The sequence below is a fragment of the Catharus ustulatus genome, chromosome 7 (assembly GCF_009819885.2).
Source record: "Catharus ustulatus isolate bCatUst1 chromosome 7, bCatUst1.pri.v2, whole genome shotgun sequence".
Lineage (NCBI taxonomy): Eukaryota > Metazoa > Chordata > Aves > Passeriformes > Turdidae > Catharus > Catharus ustulatus.
This window is the reverse complement of record NC_046227.1, coordinates 19,851,231-19,870,236: the sequence shown is the minus strand read 5'-3', so window position 1 is coordinate 19,870,236 and position 19,006 is coordinate 19,851,231. Positions and strand designations below refer to the sequence as shown.

The 19,006-nt window shown below is 36.7% G+C and overlaps 1 protein-coding gene and 1 long non-coding RNA gene across 6 annotated transcripts in view; one reads left to right on the top strand and one right to left on the bottom strand.

Moving 5' to 3' along the window:
• Positions 1 to 19,006, bottom strand: part of LOC116998530 (sodium channel protein type 2 subunit alpha-like) — a 65,073-nt gene that overhangs the window by 36,804 nt on the left and 9,263 nt on the right. For 2 of the 4 annotated variants that reach the window (XM_033064285.2, XM_033064287.2), the window contains exons 2-8: positions 10,300 to 10,617; positions 8,551 to 8,669; positions 7,168 to 7,257; positions 6,189 to 6,317; positions 5,664 to 5,755; positions 4,387 to 4,623; positions 950 to 1,013 (exon numbers count right to left, since the gene is read on the bottom strand). In XM_033064285.2, the coding sequence (XP_032920176.1) occupies positions 950 to 1,013; positions 4,387 to 4,623; positions 5,664 to 5,755; positions 6,189 to 6,317; positions 7,168 to 7,257; positions 8,551 to 8,669; positions 10,300 to 10,566 (998 nt within the window). In that variant the 5' untranslated portion in view covers positions 10,567 to 10,617. Of the gene's footprint in view, positions 1 to 949; positions 1,014 to 4,386; positions 4,624 to 5,472; positions 5,562 to 5,663; positions 5,756 to 6,188; positions 6,318 to 7,167; positions 7,258 to 8,550; positions 8,670 to 10,299; positions 10,772 to 19,006 lie in introns of those variants that run through there. The other 2 variants (XM_033064286.2, XM_033064288.2) reach the window with 2 other exon arrangements.
• LOC116998537 lies at positions 1,694 to 18,217 on the top strand. Of its 2 annotated transcripts, none has more exons than XR_004418428.1 (3): positions 1,694 to 3,948; positions 7,000 to 7,080; positions 10,497 to 10,582. It is a non-coding gene; the product is annotated as an uncharacterized LOC116998537 (long non-coding RNA). The 2 variants fall into 2 exon arrangements; XR_004418427.2 differs by lacking the exon at positions 10,497 to 10,582 and adding an exon at positions 17,874 to 18,217 and having other exon boundaries at positions 1,696 to 3,948.

Sequence of the window (19,006 nt, the reverse complement as noted above, 5' to 3'; positions counted from 1 at the left end):
TATCTCTTCAATCAAAATAATACACGTACTGAACACAGAGATTTCAATAGGTGGATACTTCCATGCAGGAAAAAGACAGCCAGCACACATATTTTATGCTGAATTTTGTCTGTCAGTGAGGTTGGCATACCAAATTTCTTGGCGTCTTCACCTCTATGAGCATAATTAACAAATTCTACCAATTTGTCAAGAGCAAATAACCAGCATAGGGATACTTTTACCTCGTGAAATTTTTCATATTGGTTTTGAGAGTAGGTGATACAATCTTGATATCAAGTGTAAGCACACTGTTTCAATTAGGACAGAGGAGGCTCTTCTCCCCAGGACTTCTATAGAAAAACACTATGAAGATTTCTTTTCATGTCTGTGTGTCTATATTTTGTGCATTTACACACATACACAAAATTAACTCATAGTTATGTACATAAGTTAAATGTTTACAAAATAATTTGAATGTGTGGGTTTTAAAGCTATTACCAACCAAAACCAAGGAATTGACTGGTCATTCATAAGCATACAGAATTATTTAATATTGTTACCACAACATTGTCACAGAAAGAGAGCAAGACACTGCCATGCATGTAGGTGTCAGACAGAGGAAGCCTGAAGATGTCTTCCTTAAATCTAGTTCTAAATCTCAGCGCTCCATGCCAATTTTAGGACTGAGAAATGGCAGGAAACCCACGATAATGTTCTTACGTCATTGATAACACAAGATCTACCTCACTGTGTGGAATTTTCTAGTTACATATGAGCTTTTAAAACAAATTTCCAGCAAAGTATTTTGTCATTTAACATTTTTATTCACTCAAGTGTCTAGCTACTAGGAACCATGACCATATTATTATTGACTGTTACGTTAGGTAACTAAATTAGCTTTTTAAAGCTTAGATTGATATTTTTTACATGTTGCTTAGACAGATAGTACGTCATTTTGAGTGTACCTTACCCTGCATCTGTGCTATTGCCACAAAGCAAAAAATCCTTTGTTCCTTCTGGGCGATAGAAATGACCTAAAAAAAAAAAATAAAAAAGAAGAAGTAACATGTTTACAAGAGAGGTGTTTTTTGGTTTTTTTTGTGAGCATGAACCTATGTTCAAGTCATCATATTTTGGATGTTCATAATCTGCCATTAATGTTTTCCCAACGGTATGTTCAAATACTGGCAGAATCACAGAATTTCTTAGGCTGAAAGTGACATCAAAGGTCATCTGTTTCCAAAACCCCTGCCAGGAATGGCATTAAATAGATCAGGGCCCCATGCAACCTGGTCTTGCACACTTCCAGGGATGGAGCATCCACAACCTCTCTGGGCAACAATTTAAAAACACATTGCAAAAATAAAATCCTAGAACAATGATTAGAACATAAATTACATATTCTTTTCTTGAGTTATTGCACACTGAATACCCTTCCAAAATAGATAAGAAATAGAAAATACAAAACTTAAAAGTCCTCTTATTCGGTAAGTAGATTGTAATCAGATAAAGCCTATCTTCTTTAAAATGGAACTTTTATAATGGCTTTCTGCAACTTTGAAGTCAGAGCAACATTAACAAGCACATCCTGTGACTATTTCACATCCTGGGAAAATATGAAGACAGCATTTAAAAACAAGACAGATGTTCAAATTGCAATTTTTTTATAGCTGCTGTACTATAAACAACTTTACAGAATTGTTCTTTTAATTATTAGGTGGTAGCCTTCAGAAAAAGAGAAATATATGTTATTAATGGTTAAAAATTGTGCTGTCCTTAAAATAAAAGACAAAAAATATACAATTATAAACATGGCAATGAATTAGAGAAGAACTTTGTAAGAGTGAGAGTAGACCCCATTTAGTGAAACCTAGGCAAACTGGAGAAACGGGCTGACAGGAGACACACAATTCAGCAAAGACAAATACAGCTGTGTATCAGGAAGGAAGAGCCCCTTGCAGTGATACAGGCTGGGAACTGACTGGTTGACAACAGCTCTGCAGAAAATGCACTGGGAATTTTGCTGGACAGAGAGCCAGGAGAAGCTGTCAGCAGTGTGCCCTGGCACCCAAGAAAGGCAGCAGCCTCCAGGGCTGCAGGAACAGAAGGCCAGCTCACAGAGCAAGGGAAGTGACTGCACCCTTCAGCTCTGCACTCACTAGACTATACCCGGAGTATTGTGTCCAGGCTGGGCACCACAGTGCAAGCAGACATTGACAAAATGGAGCAGAGGGTCCCCAAGGTCACGAGGGGGCTGAAGCATTCACTGTGTGCCAAGAGGACAAGGAACATGCGTGTGTTCTGCCCAGCAAAGGGAAGCTCTGGGGAGCGTTGAGAAGCATCCAGCAACTATAAGGAAGTTATCAAGGGGACAACCTGTCAAGAGACAGGTTCTTCTCAATTGTGCATGGCAGAGGAATGACAGACAACAGGCATAATTACAAACAGAGGTTCTGACTAGCTAGAAGGAGAAACTTTTCATCATAAGGATAGCCAGGCACTGAGATCTCAAAAAGAGACAGAAATCTGAAAAAACACTATTATCTCAACTAAATCAATCTTCTGTTATTCTCAGCTGATTTTTCAAGCTGACAAAGCTTTCGGTTTTCATAGGTTTTGTATTTGAATAGTCAGAAACAGCTCATAATTTATGAATATAGGAGGATGAATAATACTTGAACATAGAAGGATTCTAAACGGAACATTTAAATATAGCAATGCCAAAATCTACCATCCAAAACCAGTACTTATAAAGCAGCTGACACTGCACAAATGATCATTATACAAATGATTACGAATAGTTCTATGAAAAAGGAGGAATACAAACAAAACCAGACAAAACAGCCTTGGCTACATCAGCACTCGGTAGACTCCCAACAGAGACAAAACATGTAGCAGAAAAAGCAACTGACATGCTGGACATTTTATTTCTTTTAGATTGCCACCTGCTGCAAACTGGAAATAGAGAATCTATGTACTGTATAATCTGTATCAGAAGTGAGCATTCACAAATGTTCTGCAGCATATAAACTATCAACCAAAACTGCCCCAAAAGCACTACCACTACTCAATTTTCACTCCATCCCTCCTTAGGTAAATAAAATAGCTAAAATGATAGATATCACAGAAAACATAAACACAGTCACAGAATTTAAACAATTCAGAACTACAGAAATACATTCCAAAAATACAGAAAACAGCAGACAGCTTTAATGCCCAATGTTAAAAATGGGAGAAAATCTGGTTCATCAAAAGTCAGTCTATAACAACTGTATTTCCCTTTACTTTTTGTGAGAGTCACTGAGGAGGAAAGCTATCATCCATTATCCTATAAATTTGTTTTTACTTAAATACAATATTTTTACAATTAATCACTAAGCAATACTGTCTAAATCCACTTCTAGTACAAACCCACACAGGAAAATTGATTTTTGGCCATTAGAGAAGTTATTATACGACATCTCACAGTTCATTGTGTATTACAACGTTACTGATGCTATCACTTAAAAGGTCAGACATACTAAACATAAGCATCTGCATGTTTATGAACCAGACTGGATGTTATCTCTTCAGTCTACAGAGATTAAGCTTGCTGGAAAATATCTGGATAAAAATGTCTTTTTCAGTCCCAAGCAACAAATCCTAAAGCTGAATACCATCTCTTTTCCTACTAGAAACTCAGCTTGGGGAAGTGTATATCCATGAAAGCAATTGGTTTGTTACCTTCATCTAATAATAAAAGCAGATCTTAACTTGGCTCTCTTATTTATCTACTGCTTCTCTGTCTTTTTTTGTACCCTAAAGGCCTAAATAAATTGGTTTTGTTCAGCCTTGAGAAGACTAGGGAGAGAGCAGGTGGGGAGGGATGGATGTGTGAAGATCTTCACTCTACCTACAAGTATAACATGAAAGACTGTAATGAAGATAGAGCCTGACTCATCTCAGGAGCGCACTCCACAAAGATAAGAGGTGATTAATAGAAGTTTGAGCATGGGAAATTCTAAAATGATATTCAAGAAAGTTTCTGTGAGACTGGTCAAATGCTGGCACGCACTGCCCAGAAGAAGCTGTGGCATCTCAATCCCTAGAGATACTAAAAACTTGACTGGAACAAGGGGTTGAGCAGTCTGCTCTAATTGGACCTGCAGCTGAGCAGCAGTTGGACTGTGGAGATCCTGTCCAACCTGCATGATTCAATGATTCTAAAACTAATCTAAGCCTCTACAAACATTTCTAATGGAAAGAGCAATCATGTCAGCATGAGTCTGGGATGCAATATACAAATTCCTATTCTTTGACATCCAACTGAATTTTTTATCTTCAGTCTGCAGTGTGACACAGTTATCTTGTGACTGTGTGTTCGCTTATATACAAAAAAAAATAGCAAGTTACAACAGTCTTTCTTACTTTCGTCATTAATGTATGCTGTCCAGTCAAATTCTGTATCGTTAAAGTATGGAACTACGTATTTTTCAAAAGCTGTCGAATTTTCTGATGGCCAGAACAGGCATTTATTCTTCAAGTTGCCCATGAACAACTGCAGTCCTATCAGTGCAAATACACTCAGGCAAAACACAGTCAGGATCATCACATCTGAGAGCTTCTTCACAGACTGAATCAGGGCTCCTACAATAGTCTTCAAGCCTGCAAACAGAGGCAGATCTTTACCATAATATTTTATCTTTAAATAAGCAAAAATGCAATGTAAACATCTCCAACACACTACTAAATACCATGCACAGCTTCAAAAAAACAGTCTTAAAGCATTTTTCAAAGGAAAATGTACCAATAAGTTCCATCATTCCTGAAAAGTAATTTGAAAATATGAATGGGAATGAATGGCATACATTCAAAAGCACCTGCTATTCAAATCAAGAGTTTTCAATTCATGCTCTCTATACATATACAATACATCTAAAGAAAATAGTTGATTTTATTTTCTTTTTGATGCCTCTTGCTCCAAACCTTTGCCAGTACTCTCTTTCAATACACAACATTTGGTTCTATAACAGAAAACAAAAAGAGACCACAATCTTATTTCAGTAGTAATTTTAATGTCTGCATTCTAATGCATTGTCTTCTGTTGGAGGTGGGGTTTGGTGAAGATAGGCATCATAAGCTAATAATAATTACATCATGCAATCCCCATGCTACTCTTTATTATCTTATTCCTCTGTCAGGGATTCAACTTTTACAAAACACCAAAATTTTCAATCCCAAATGTCTTTCACAAATACATATAAGTAACATTCACATTAAAAAGACTCCTTAATGTGGGAGAGAAAATTTGACATAATTAGATGGAGGAATATACAGGCCATGTAAATGAGATCTTCATGCAATTGACTATTAAACTCTGAGGCTGACTGTTTTAGAGAATTAGAAAAGGAAATGAAATGGAAATTAAGAAAAAAACCTGGATGTTTCTGTTAAAAACTAGAGTTCAGCTTCTCTGCAGTTTCAGTCAGCCTCAGTGTTTAACCTCGCTCTCACCTGGAATGACTGATATTGTTTTCAAAACTCGGAGAACTCTGAATGTTCTCAACGCTGAGACATTGACCAGGTCCACAAACTCTGTCACATATCTGTAGTGAGGGATTCCACACACAAACACAATGACAGCACACACAAAATTAAACGGAGGTGATGTAGAGTGTCTACTATTTTACACAGTTACTTCTTACCTGGAATTACAGAAATAGTTTTCAAAGCTCTCAATACTCTGAAAGTTCGAAGAGCTGAAAGATTGCCTAGGTTTACAAATTCTGTTATATACCTGTAGGATTAAATCACAGTTATTCAGAATTGAGGCAGAGTTTATACTACTTACCTGGACCTGAAATCCAGAAATCCTATTTTTTTTAAAGGGGTAAGTTTAAATGAAAGATTTGCATTCATATTTTCTTGTTTCAATTAAGTTTGCCCTAAGAAATTCACCCCTCAGATTTTCCATTAACTGCAAATGTAAAATGAAACCTGCTTTTGTTTTTAAAATCCTATTTTAAATTGATTTTTAGTGGTATCTTCTGAACTATGGAACAGTCTACTAATTCTGCTATGTGCTACATTAGTGTAAAACATTCAAGTGGAAAAACCTGAAACACAACTCATCTACAATTCATTTCATATGAACTAATAGAAGCCAAACAAACTATTACAGGTTCAAAAAAATTTCTGTTATTTTACTTGAAAAAATATTATATACTTACGCAAAGGAAATGACAACAAAATCAAGCCAGTTCCAAGGGTCACGTAGGCAAGTAAAATCATTTATACAGAAGCCTCTTGCAAAGACTTTTACTAGAAATTCAAAAGTATAAATTCCAGTGAAAGTGTACCTATGAGAAAATATTCAAGTAAAAGTTAAAGATTGTTGTGTTGTTCAGTGATACATCATGAGCATACAGGAAAATAACTCAAACCCAGTAATCAGCACACGTACTGAACAGCAGTTATAAACTCACATAAAGTATGAATGTTTTCCCACCATTCTTTTGTGAGATAATAGGATTATATCTACTTATTTTGTCCGAAAAATATTTTTGCAGTTTCTAGCACAGAAGACATTTTAAATTTCAGCACTAATAATAATCATGAATAACATGAAAAAAAAATTTTGTTCAAATAACATTTGAGCACGGTTACCACATCAGAAATAAAGTCCATGGGTAAGTGAAACCTAGTATTTACTGAAGGTACTTGATAGCTGACCAGGTAGACTTAAGAATGATAAACAATAATCCTCAGCAGAGGTATTTTCTTTAAACAGTGGGTGTGTCCCATTATTAGATTCTGCTACACAAAATGAAGGTGTTTCAGAGGGGCTATAGAAAGCAACTTCCACACTGAAAAGCAGTAGTTTTGGGCTGAATGACCATTTTCTTCTTCTAATGATACAGAACAGCTAGAGAGGGAGAATGCATGAACATATTGCTTGCATGAACAATCTGAGGAAAAGTATTTATCATCATTTTGTTCCGAGAAAAAGGTTAACAATGTCATAGCTTCTTTTCTTCACAGATCTTGCAGAACTGTGCTGCTTTGGCTTGCATCTAGGATCAAACTCCAAGAAGGAAAAAGGAGAATACTGGTATCACACAAGTAAGTAAAACTGCATGGTCTAGGTCTGAATTTATCTTTTCATTTGAAAGCATGATAAAAACTATTAGCCTATTTAAGAATACTTACTCTACGTTCTTTGCCCATTCTGGGAGATTCCTCCATGTCATAAATACACAATTTGCCAAAATAGTGAGCATAATGACCTTGTTGAACCATGTTGACTGTAGTTAAGGAACATACCCCTTTTAAAAGCCAAATTTGCTCAACACAAAATACAAGGAATTGACCAGGACATCAAATTCTGACAACATGTACAATACAAATCAGTTTACTATCACTAGCAATGTCATAAATAATGCAAAGCTTTTTCACAAGAATGATGGTTATACACCTACCACAGAATAATTTTAGGTTGGAAAAGACCACTAAGGTCGCCAAGTCCAACTTTTGACTCTTCACTTGTCAACTAGACCACGGCACTACGTGCCACATCCAGTCATTTCCTGAACACCTCCAGGGATACTGACCCTACCACTTCCCTGGGAAGTCCATTACAATGCTTGGAAACCTTTTTTGTGAAGAAATTCCTCCTGATGTCCAACCTGAACTTCCCTGGTGGAGCTTGAGGCCATTTCCTCTTGTCCTGTTGCTTATTACCTGGGAGAAGAGGTTGACCCCCCCACCTGGCTACATTCTCCTTCCAGCAAGTTGTAGAGTGTGGTAGGGACCCTCTGAGCCTCCTCTTCTCCAGGCTAAACACACCCAGCTCCCTCAGCTGCTTCTCATAGGATTCACTCTCTAGACCCTTCACCAACTTTGCTGCCCCTCTCTGGATAGACCTTAATGTCTTTCCTGAACTGAGGGACCCAGACCTCAAGGTGTGACCTCACCCCCAGAGCCGAGTACAGGGGGACAGTCATTGTCGTGGCCTTGCTGGTCATGCTATTCCTGATCCAGGCCAGGATGTCATTGGCTTTCTTGGCCATCTGGGCACACGCTGGCTCGCATTCAACCAGCATCCTCAGGTCCTTCCCCACTGCGCTGCTTTCCAGTCACTCTGCCCCCAGCCTGCAGCACTGCACGGGGCTGTTGTGGCCAACATGCAGGACCCAAGACTTGGTCATGCTGAACCTCATGGCTCTTGGTCTGGCCCATTGATCCAGCCTGTCCAGGTCCCTCTGCAGGGCTTTCCTACCCTCCACTCCAGCAGACTGACACTGACTAAACTTGGTGATATCCACAGATCTGCCAAGGGTACACTCGCTCCCTTCAATCAGATCACCCATAAAGATTTTAGACAGCGTTGGGTTCAATACTGCATCTTATGGAACTCCACTAATGCCTTCTCTCTGTCTGAATTTAATCAGCAGGTTAAGTGACTAATCTTAGCTCAGATTAATTTTCAAAGAATTAAAAGCAGGAACACATTCAAACACTAAATCAAAACTCCTAGTGTTAACATTAGTAATATTAATCAGTATTTTTAACAAACCACTTGAAAAAGGATATGAATGAACCAAAATCTTAATAGCTAGCCTCCTAGTGATATTGAAAGGAGATAAAAGGTACAAGGCAGGTGTGGCACTGAACCTGTGGATTGTCTTCGCTTTATCCAGTACTATAAATGTCTTTAAAAAATAGACAAAAAGGGCATGGGGGAGCGGGGTTAGGAAATTAAGGATACATTTTAGCAACCTTGCCATAAGAAACACAGCTTACATACATCTAAGTAGCCAAACTTATTTTCAGTACAACTATGGAAGGAAACAATAGATTCTAAATTTTCACATGAGCAATGAAAATGCTACACCATGCATTCTTTGTCTCTGTGCTTTTGAAATCTGCATTTCAGATTTCATTTTCTAGGATTAAATAATTACATTAAAACTATAATTTTAAATGTCACTTTTTACATTTAAATTTAATGCAGCTCTTTTACTTGCATTTTAGAACAAAGCTGGCAATGCAAAATAAGGCACCTAAATAACCATTTCATCATGTTAAAACTGCTTTTGGGGTGAGACATCCTTCAAAATCCTTGGCTTTACTGCCTTTATTGTTTGCGCAGTTGTCACTAGTATCATCAATGTAGCTATTTCTGATTTTGAATAGGAGACACAATGAAAATATCATCTAATGAAATCTTAATTCTATATTTAATGATTATTCTATCAAAATCTAATATCCAAAAAAAGCAGGTTAAAACACTGAATATTTCTGCTTTCCAATGACATTTTACTGTAAAAGAAATAGGTCATTTGTCAATAGTGTTTGTGAAATTAAGAGAACAAGAACTAAAATAACTAAAAAATTTACTTCTGATTATTAGTCTTCAACATTTTATACTAGAAAAAAGAAACTGCTTTAATTAGGTCGCTTATTACAGATATAATACAGCTCTTTGGTAAAATTCTTATCTTGCAAGATATTATTTCATTGATTATCCAGTACTTAATTTCAAGAACCCATTCTATGTTTTTAATTCGAAATGCATTTTATTGATTACACAATAAAATAACCACTTGCTGTTTATTTTGTACTGCCTATTAAATGCAAACTCAGGGCTTTTTTTCTTTCTTGACATAATTTCACTTCATATGCCTACATAAAAATAACTTTCCTTCATCTGCACTTACCAAAGTAAACACCTTGCTCTTTTCTTCCTTTTTTATCATTATGTATATAAATGAAACCGAATCAGGAAATGTCAATTTAGATTGTCTTCAGGTCTACCTAGGGCCTGTAACACAGACCCATAAAGACTGGTTTGGTCTTTACACTTTTTTTTTAATTTGGAGAAAAAAAATATTTTTCTGTTTTCAGGAATGTTTGACAGTGATTGCTCTGTCATATGACTGAACGAGCACTTTGTCTAAACACTTCTGTAATGAACTAGATCTCAGATACCATGTTTCTTAAAAAAACCTGGAGTACCCAGAGAGATGGGAAGTTTTCAAATGGTTCAGCCTTAAATCAGATCTGAAGAGAATACAGGACACCTAATATAAAATCCATTAACTGAAATATCATAACATTAGACATTGAAAGAAAAGAGCCCTTTTTTTTTTTTAAAAAAAAAAAAGGCAACTTAAGCAAGAATTACAGTTGTCTTTACAGTGAAATCATAATAATTGACATGATAGCACCTACTGCATAATGCTTTCAAACAGTGCTTCTGACCAACTTCCCAGCAGAGCATTTATCAGGTTATAGTTAAACAGGAGTGTTCTAATTACATTCTTAATACAAAACACTTACTTTTTTATTAATGTAATATGGGTCCAGGTCCTCCAGGGGTTCAGACACCATTCCTGGAGGAATATCACCGTAAATAAATGGCAGTGTCTTTCCTGCCTCTAAGTCATTACTTGGCTTTGGGTGATTTTCTTCAGCATCATCTGTAGGCTCATCTTGGTGACAATTAAATTTTTCATCAGCAATACGTTTTTCAATAGCTGCAAGAGACTCTTCGGTGAAATAGAAGAAGCTGTCAGTTCCTGGTGGCACCAGCATTGCCCGCGCCATCTTTTCATTCTGTGGATGTTAAAGGCTTTTAGGCTCTTGTGCAAGAAGATCCTAGGAGGACATGTAGGAAAAAGAAAGAAGAAATAGAAGGTCGCACCACCAACAAAATCCACAAACAAAACCTTTTGGTATAGCCAGCATCTGCCTCTCTTCTCTTTATAAAGCCTTGTAGCAAGATTTATTTCAATTCACAGTCGGATATTTAACAGAAAATTAGCTACTCATGGTAAAGAGATAGAAGTTAAGAAGAAAAAAAACAAAGAAAGAAAAAAAGAGATCAAATTTTCTTAGTTTAATTCAGATTAATACCTCAGAATAATAAAAAAAGGAAAAACATTCTCACTTTCCCTAGTATAACATTAAGTTACCTTATTGTGAAAAAGTAAAAGATGTTTTAGCACAGTTAAGTACTGCAGCCAATGGTCACAACCTCTAACATACATATTTATACATTTTTGGCACACCACCATAAAAAACCTTGCATTTATATTACAAAAATAGAAAGAAAAAACATGCTATTTTTATTCCTCTCCATTTCTGATGGCAAAATTACTCCATCTGGTGGCTTATACTATGATTGCCAAGTTGATATCTATGTTATACTACTAGGTACTATAAAAACACATTGTATATTTAAAGCCATATTCACAGGCAGAAAGCAACTGGCCTGAAGTTTAGTCTTTCCCTTTTAGGTTTTCTGATTCATATCTACCTGATTTTCAATTGTAATTTTTTGATGGCACTATCTCGGAAATTAAGGAAGTTTTGATAGATGAAATGTTTTAGATTTATACAAAAAACCATAGCATAATCAAAATTACAGTGCTCTCTTTGAGACCAAGGATATTTTTAAAATACTTAAAAATAATAAATTCATTAAATTACAACAATCATTAATTGATCATTTCTTTCTAGGTTATATTTTTCACACTGAGTGTACAGTTAACACTTAAGGGTGCAGTGTCTTCAGAATAAACCAATTTTTTTGTACAGAAACAAGACGGAATCCAGTCCCACTTGCTCAGAATCATTAAGTGTTGCAGCTTTTGTCAACACAACATTGTGGTGAGTTGACCTTGGCTGGCTGCTCTTCCACTCATGCTCCACGAAAGGAACTGCACAGGGGACAATGAAGTGAAAAAGGTCTGGTATTAAAATAAAGACAAGCAGATCATTTACAAATTACTGTCATGGGCAAAACAGACCCAGGGAAAAATAACTTACTGTCAATTAAAACAGAATTGGAAGGTAAAAAGCATCAATACTAAAATAATTTTCCCTTTGCATCTTTGTTCCAGGCTCAAGTTCACTGTTTCACTCTCAACTCCGAATACTCCTCCCTTCCCAAGAGGCATGGGGAAGTTGGGGAACGGGGGCTAGGGTTAGACACATACCAAAATAGACACAAAAAGAGGGAGGGTTCTTTACACTGACTAGTAAAGAGGTGAGAAATTTCCTAAAAAATAATTATAGAAATGAGACATTTTTCATGTCAACTGCTAAGCACTTTAAGAAAACAGACAGGGTTTTTTTCTCTGAAAAAGAAAACCTGAGAATGCCAAGTCTTTTGTTATTTATTTAAAAATGCCTAATCTCACCTGTTCCATCTTAAAACGATTCACCTTTTTCAAATGCAAGATTTGTTTAGCCTTTTGGTGCAAATCCTTAGCACCAGTGAACCTCAAGATCTGCCCAGTTGTACTTGGACTGAGAACCAGCTGGGTCTCAAAAGCTACTTTTCCTTCAGAAGCTGAATGATACTTGTGGCTCTTAATACTCTGGAAACCTTCACCAGCATAAAGGGAGAGAGATCTGTCTTCCAAGGAGGAACACCAGGATCTCTTTCTATAAGCATAATTTTTACCTAAGAGCTAAGGTAACACAAGTATTAATTGGTACCTTTAGGTCATTTATTTAGCTTACAACTCTGGAGGTTTTTTTAATAAAATTGAGGGGCAGATATTTTATGCTTCTTCATTTGTAAGCTGAAAATTCCTAAGAATTTTCTTAGTGCAAGCAGCTGAGTCTACATATTAATGTCAAGGAAAGTCTTTCAAGCAGGGGCTTTCTCCTACACCAAGGTGGTAGCAGTAAAAAAAGTCTATAATACATATGAATGACTTTTTACACACCAGTACTGCATGTATTGTAACAGATTCTGAGGACAGCAGTTGTAATAAAATTTGTATTTCATGAATGATCCAAACAGCAGTTAATGCCATTATAAGTAGTCCACACACACTCAATTATCTAAAATGGTTAGATGGTTGCACAAAGTCTTTTAGAGCCTGAAGAGACAAGAAAGCAAGATCTACAACTATCAGACCAACTTCCATCTTGTAACGAAATAAAATAGGAGATGTACATATGGTGTGGCCCTGCCACAGGAATGTTGCTCTTTACAGGCTGAATAAAATGAAAGCTTTTCAGCACATCTACACACCACTGACCAGTCCACCACGCCTACAAACGAGTAGGAGTACATTTGGCAGTCTAAGAAACAGGCAACTTTATGTTTCAATGATTATCTTCAGAAACAAACATGACAACAAAAAAAACCCAACCAAACAAAAAAAAGGAGATACTGGACAAGAATGCAAACATATACCATAACATCCAACTAGTCTTTTAGAGGATGCTCTCATTACTTGGATAAGGACTCTACAACACTTTAAAAATAGTTTTCTAGTCAACATTAGGCATCTAGACTTGGAAAGTGACAAATGCAATGCCCACAGAAACTACTTGTTATCAAAATGTACTTGAAAATATCACTAACTATTATGTCTGTCTGTGCATCTTGGCTAAATTTACTCTTTAGAGGTCTGTAATGCGTAAAACAGAAAGTTCATGACTGTTCATTTCACCAAATACCACTAGGGCCTTATGGCAGTTTTTCTGAGTTATTGCAGTTGTTATCAGAATGAAAATCTTTCCGCTTGCATGTTCATATTCCGCTGGTTTATTCAGCAAGGCTTAAATGGTACCCTTAGGGCTGAGATGAACTGTAGCATTTCTCTCTTGAGATACCACAGCCAATGGCTGCAGCACAATGCTCAGTGTTAAAACAAAAAAAAGTTATTTTGCACTACATGACAAATCTCTTCTGTGAATGCTTTATGCTAGCAGCCTAATCACAGCCTACGTTTGGAAAAAAACCCCACACCTATTAAACACTTCTTGATTTACAGTTCAGTGGCTGTTTCCTTGTCATGACTTTAAAAAAGTACTGCAAATACAGTAATTTCACAACTATAAGGCGCACCCTTTTGACTAAAATTTTGGTCTGAACCCAGAAGTGCGCCTTATAGTCCAGATGTGCCTTATATATGGACAAAGTTCAGAAATCTGCCAACCCGGAAGTGTGAGCTGTGAGCTGAACCGGGACCCACGCGAGCTGCGGCCGTGCGGGGGAAGTCGGGAACCACGGGAGTTGTGGCTACCGGGTGGGGGAAACTGGGAACTGGCACGGTCGCCGGGCAGGGGGACGCTGCATGGTCGCCAGCCGGGGGGAAGCAGGGAGAAGCGGTGCAGTCGCCGGCCGGGGAGAAGAGGGGAGAAGCGGCGCAGACACTGGCCAGGGGAACACGGCACAGCCAGGGAAGTGGGGAGAAGCCGCACGGCCACCGGCCAGCGAGAAGTCAGCCGGCCAGGGGGACGCCGGCAAGCAGCGCGGCAGCGCAGTGGGAGCTGGGAGTTGGGAGCTGCGAGCCGTGAGCCAGCCGGCGCCGGGGGTGAGCAGGGAATGCTGAGGCCCACTGCATGGGGAGGGTGCCTGGAGCTGCATTTAAAGGCTACACCGATCTTTGAAAAATGTTTGCAAATTGAGCACTGCCAGTAATTCGTTACTTTGTTGCGTGCGGCGCAGCTCATCGCTGCAAAAAAAAAAAAAAAAAAAGTGCGCCTTATATAATGTACAAAGTTGCAAAATTTGCCGATTCCTGGAGGTGTGCCTTATAATCCAGTGGGCCTCGTGGTCGTGAAATTACTGTACATAAATCCTGTAACACTGTAGAAGAAAGTGAAGCTGCTTATACTGTTATCTCATGGAAATCACTTCACCCAAAAAAGAAGTGGAATGAAAATAAAAAAAAGCAGGATGGATTAGTTTAATGACTTAAATGTGTCTCTTTTCTGCAATTTTGATGGAATTTGTATTATGAACTAAAAAGTACTAAAGATCAAACCAGAAAATAATATTTAATGTGAATCCTGAAGAAACTGTTACCCTTCCATCCAGAAAAATCCCACAAAGGTCTTCCTGAAAGCCCAACATTAAAAAATCCACCATCAGTAAAAAACAAAACCCAATACATAAATCCCCATTTTCTCAGTTTACTCTTAAGGAATAGGCTTCTAATCTTTCATGGCTATATTGTGCATGTAAGCCTGACTGGAGACTCTGTTCATCCAGAAGAACAGAAAATTCAAATTACAAATGAAAGATTACAGAAAATTGCTACATACCACAGACTCTGTAGTAGCACAATAGTGGGAGGAAACTCCTGGGGAAGGAAGGAGTCAGTTAACAATCTGATAATGTTAACATAAATATATTCTTATGGAGTATGACTGAGTGAGCAAAAATAAATTTTAAATAATCTTTTAGAAGGTATTTTTAGTATCTATACAAAGAAAAGCACCAGAGTAATTTATAATTATTTTGAGGTTTTAAGTTTGATCCACTGGGTTATGAGAAAAAGCATGAATATATGGCTATGTAAAAAACCACGAATATATAGTTTTTATTGTTTTCATATATATATATATATAAATAAATAAAAATATATGTATGTTTCTGTATGTCCTTTACTATTTACAAAAATAATGGTCAAACTTAAACCCAAGCCAACCAGCAACAAACCCTCAATACTGGTAAAATGTATTTCCCTAATGTAGTATTTTTATCTTAACATTTTTCAGAGGTAACAATCTGCGCTTCCTATTATATATTCTAGAACATAATGATGGATTTTTTACAGTACTGTTTCTGATGTTCTCTCTGCTATGATACACTTGCTAGTGTTATTTGAGTAACTTGAATAAAGTTTTCAGTGTACTAAGGAGGCCATACTACTGAAATTACTAGGTATTCCATTAAAAATAAGAAGCTACCATCTTGACAGTCAGGTAAAGATGTTCAGTGAATTTCATTTAGGCAAGTGATCAAATCTGATCAGTTATAAGCAAATTTACAGATATTTTCTCTGCCATGCTCTTTTTTGTGTATTTCTGTAGATAAAAAAATAAGGTGTTTTCTTTCACAGACATTTAATTCTATTATATAAATGAAACCTACTCTATTAACTAATATATTGTCATTGAGCAGTGATGCAGCCTTCAGTTTCTACAGAAAATAAGCTGAGTTTATTGCTGCTAAATCAACGTCAGAATTCTGTGACTGTTTGCAAAACATGCATGAGGCTATAAGACAAATCCAGAAAATTCTCAGGACAGTGGTTTAATCTAGAATGCATCTGCTCCTAAACATCAATAAGAACTAAAAGGTTTCTGAATTATTTATTGCTTTCAGACTGAATAAATTAGACCTATGCTACATTTCACCCCTGATACTTCTCAACAAAAGACTGTGCTAATGCAATAGCACTAAGTGGGACAGCTGATTTTTAAAGAAAATATTTTACCATGTCATTCTTTTGTCTGTAAGTCATTTAATTCTCTATAGCTTGTTCATGAAAATAATTTTAAAAACCAAAATAAATGCTTATGGAAGACAAAATGCATTTCTGTTCAGCTTAATGGATTCTACTCCTCATACGAAACTTGCCTGTATCAGTTCCAAAGGTATACTAAACTAGCTATTCTCAATTAAATAGTCCCTGATTTTAATTTATTAACTTATGGTAATACACAGAAGACATAAAAAAAATATTAATATTGCAAGAATGAAAAGCTCCCCCAAATCAAAGTTTACCAACTTGAAGATTGTTTTATATTAGAAAAGTCCTCTTGAACAATAATAAACTAAAAAGACACAGATTAGTAACATACTACAGAACATAAACCTGTTTCACTAGATTTTAAACAGTAAAAAATGTTCTTGAATCCTTAAAATGTACACTTTTTAGTTTTTATCTACCGAAAGCTCAAAAAATTATCATTTAGAGCACAGCAGAAAAGAGCATATCTACAGAATAACGGAACAGAAAATAATTTTTCTCTATGGACTGAAAACTGCTAAAATTCTGAAGTAATCTTTATTTGCTGTTATAGGTAACATTGGTATTGTGACCAAATAAATATGACTGAATTTTATTAGATGTTTCTAACAACTATTTTAAAATTTAGCCATTTCATTGCACTTCGATTTTCCACGAAGAAAATGAAGACTTTTGTGAAATGGTCAGGAAGCATAACTGAACAGACATACAATTTGGCAGACTTTAGACAGCCAATATGCTTTGTTAGATCTTATTTAGGTCAGGTCTTCTCCCTCAAATTTTTGAATTTTTTTTTTTCCTTTTGGCAAATAAGACAACACAGAAAAAAGGAGCAGAGGGAGGAAGAAAACAACTCTCCCACCAAAGTAAACACAAAGAATGTGACTGGCTGCAAAATATAAAAGACAAAGCAAGGAGTACAGCCAGATCTCTTCCCATTCCTCTTTCTGGCCAGAGAGGCTCCCTATATCTCATTTAATGGCCTCATTAGTGCAATCTGAGTCTACTTTCTGTGCTGGTCACATTTCCTAGAAAGACTCAGCTACTGTTCTGCAAATGGATACAGGCTGGGATGATTGGAAAAAACTGGCTCAGTTTATAGCAATGTGGGGGCAAAATTCCCACATCCATTCTAAGGCTTCCTGCAAACACACCGAAAGTGGAAAATGGCATCAACATACATCAACACAGATATGTATGGCAGGATGTTCTTCAAAAGGTTCACCTGTTAGGTCCAAAAAGGATTTTGCTCCTTCCAGTATATTACTGAACTTTTGTACGTATCAGAAAAAAATTGTTTACTAATGACATCCATTAAAAAAGCCACAGAAGTAGGATCAGCCTGTAAAACTGAAATGAGAGTTCAATGCCAATTATTCTGTTCAGTTCAACAGCCTGAAACACAATGCTGTGTTGGTAGAAGAGACTTTCAGGATGTCAGCCTCACTGACATGGCTTACTATCTGCTTCCCAATGAACATGAGAGCATGAGAAGGAAAGCGAGAATATGCTAGAACACTTGACACCATGATGGCATTTAAAAACTGCATTTGCTCATTTTTTGGTTGGTTGGTTTTCTGTTTTAATGGAGATTCAATTATTAAGTACAGCTTTCTTTTTGTACAGATTGTCATATGCTCTGGGATGACACTGCTTGAGCAGGGAGGTTGGAGCAGATGATCCATTGTGGTCCCTTCCAACCTGACCCATTCTGCGATTCTGAGCCTGGGTGCAGTATAAACAGTGGCATTAACATTACTCCAAAATACCTCATTCCTGTGGACAGAACTTTTAAGTGGAAGTCCTTTGTCAAGGCTTTATCACAGAATGAAGTTTCTCTTACATGTCTGCTCTGGTCCTCACCTCCTGTGACTTGTGTTCCATAATATGTTACTAGTTTGTACCTCATAGGTTGTCATCTGCATACTCTGTCTTAACCAATTCAATTTACATGGCACATCAATATTAAAAATTCACTTACATTACTGAAAATTCACTTACTGTGCATTTCTATGAGTTTACAAAAAACACTGGTTTTTATAAATATGGAAATTAATGTTTTCTCCTTGGCACAGTAGCTTTGAAATAGCCACGGCAATACTCACCAAGCAAAGATGCCAGGAGGGCATAAACAAATCAAAATGTTTTGGAGAGTCAAAGAAACTCCTCTAGTTGAAGCAGAAAATATATACACAAAATATGTACATCTTAACAGCAACGCAGGAACTTGCAGAACATGGCAAAATTACAAACAGTACAGCACTTAGAGTGAATATAATAGAATTAGGGGAAGCATCGATAGCCTTTTTCCTCATGTCAAATTCATGACAAAAAAAACCCCAAACAAACCAGGCACCCTCATCATCATCATTTTTAAGCCAAATTTTAACCAAACTAAATCCACAACTATGCCAGTGGGTGAAGTAAAGAGTCAGAGAGCATTTCCTTCGGTTTTTCTCCATGTTCTAACAGTCAGAACTACTTTAATACAGATTTGCTTCCTATCACAAGTGAAAGACAAATGGAAAAGAGATTGTGAAAGAAACTCGAAAAACAGGTTACTTGAATTTAAAATATTAGAAAGTGTCAAGATTAAACTAGTTTGATAACCACAGGCCTCTATCACAAACAAGTAAGACCTGGATTTACTACACTTTCAGTTTTGCTCAGTTTTGTTCACGGGTGTAATTATTTTAAAAAAAATAAAAAATTCTTATGAGCAGTCTTTCCTATAAATGATGGCAATTCTCTTAGTCTTT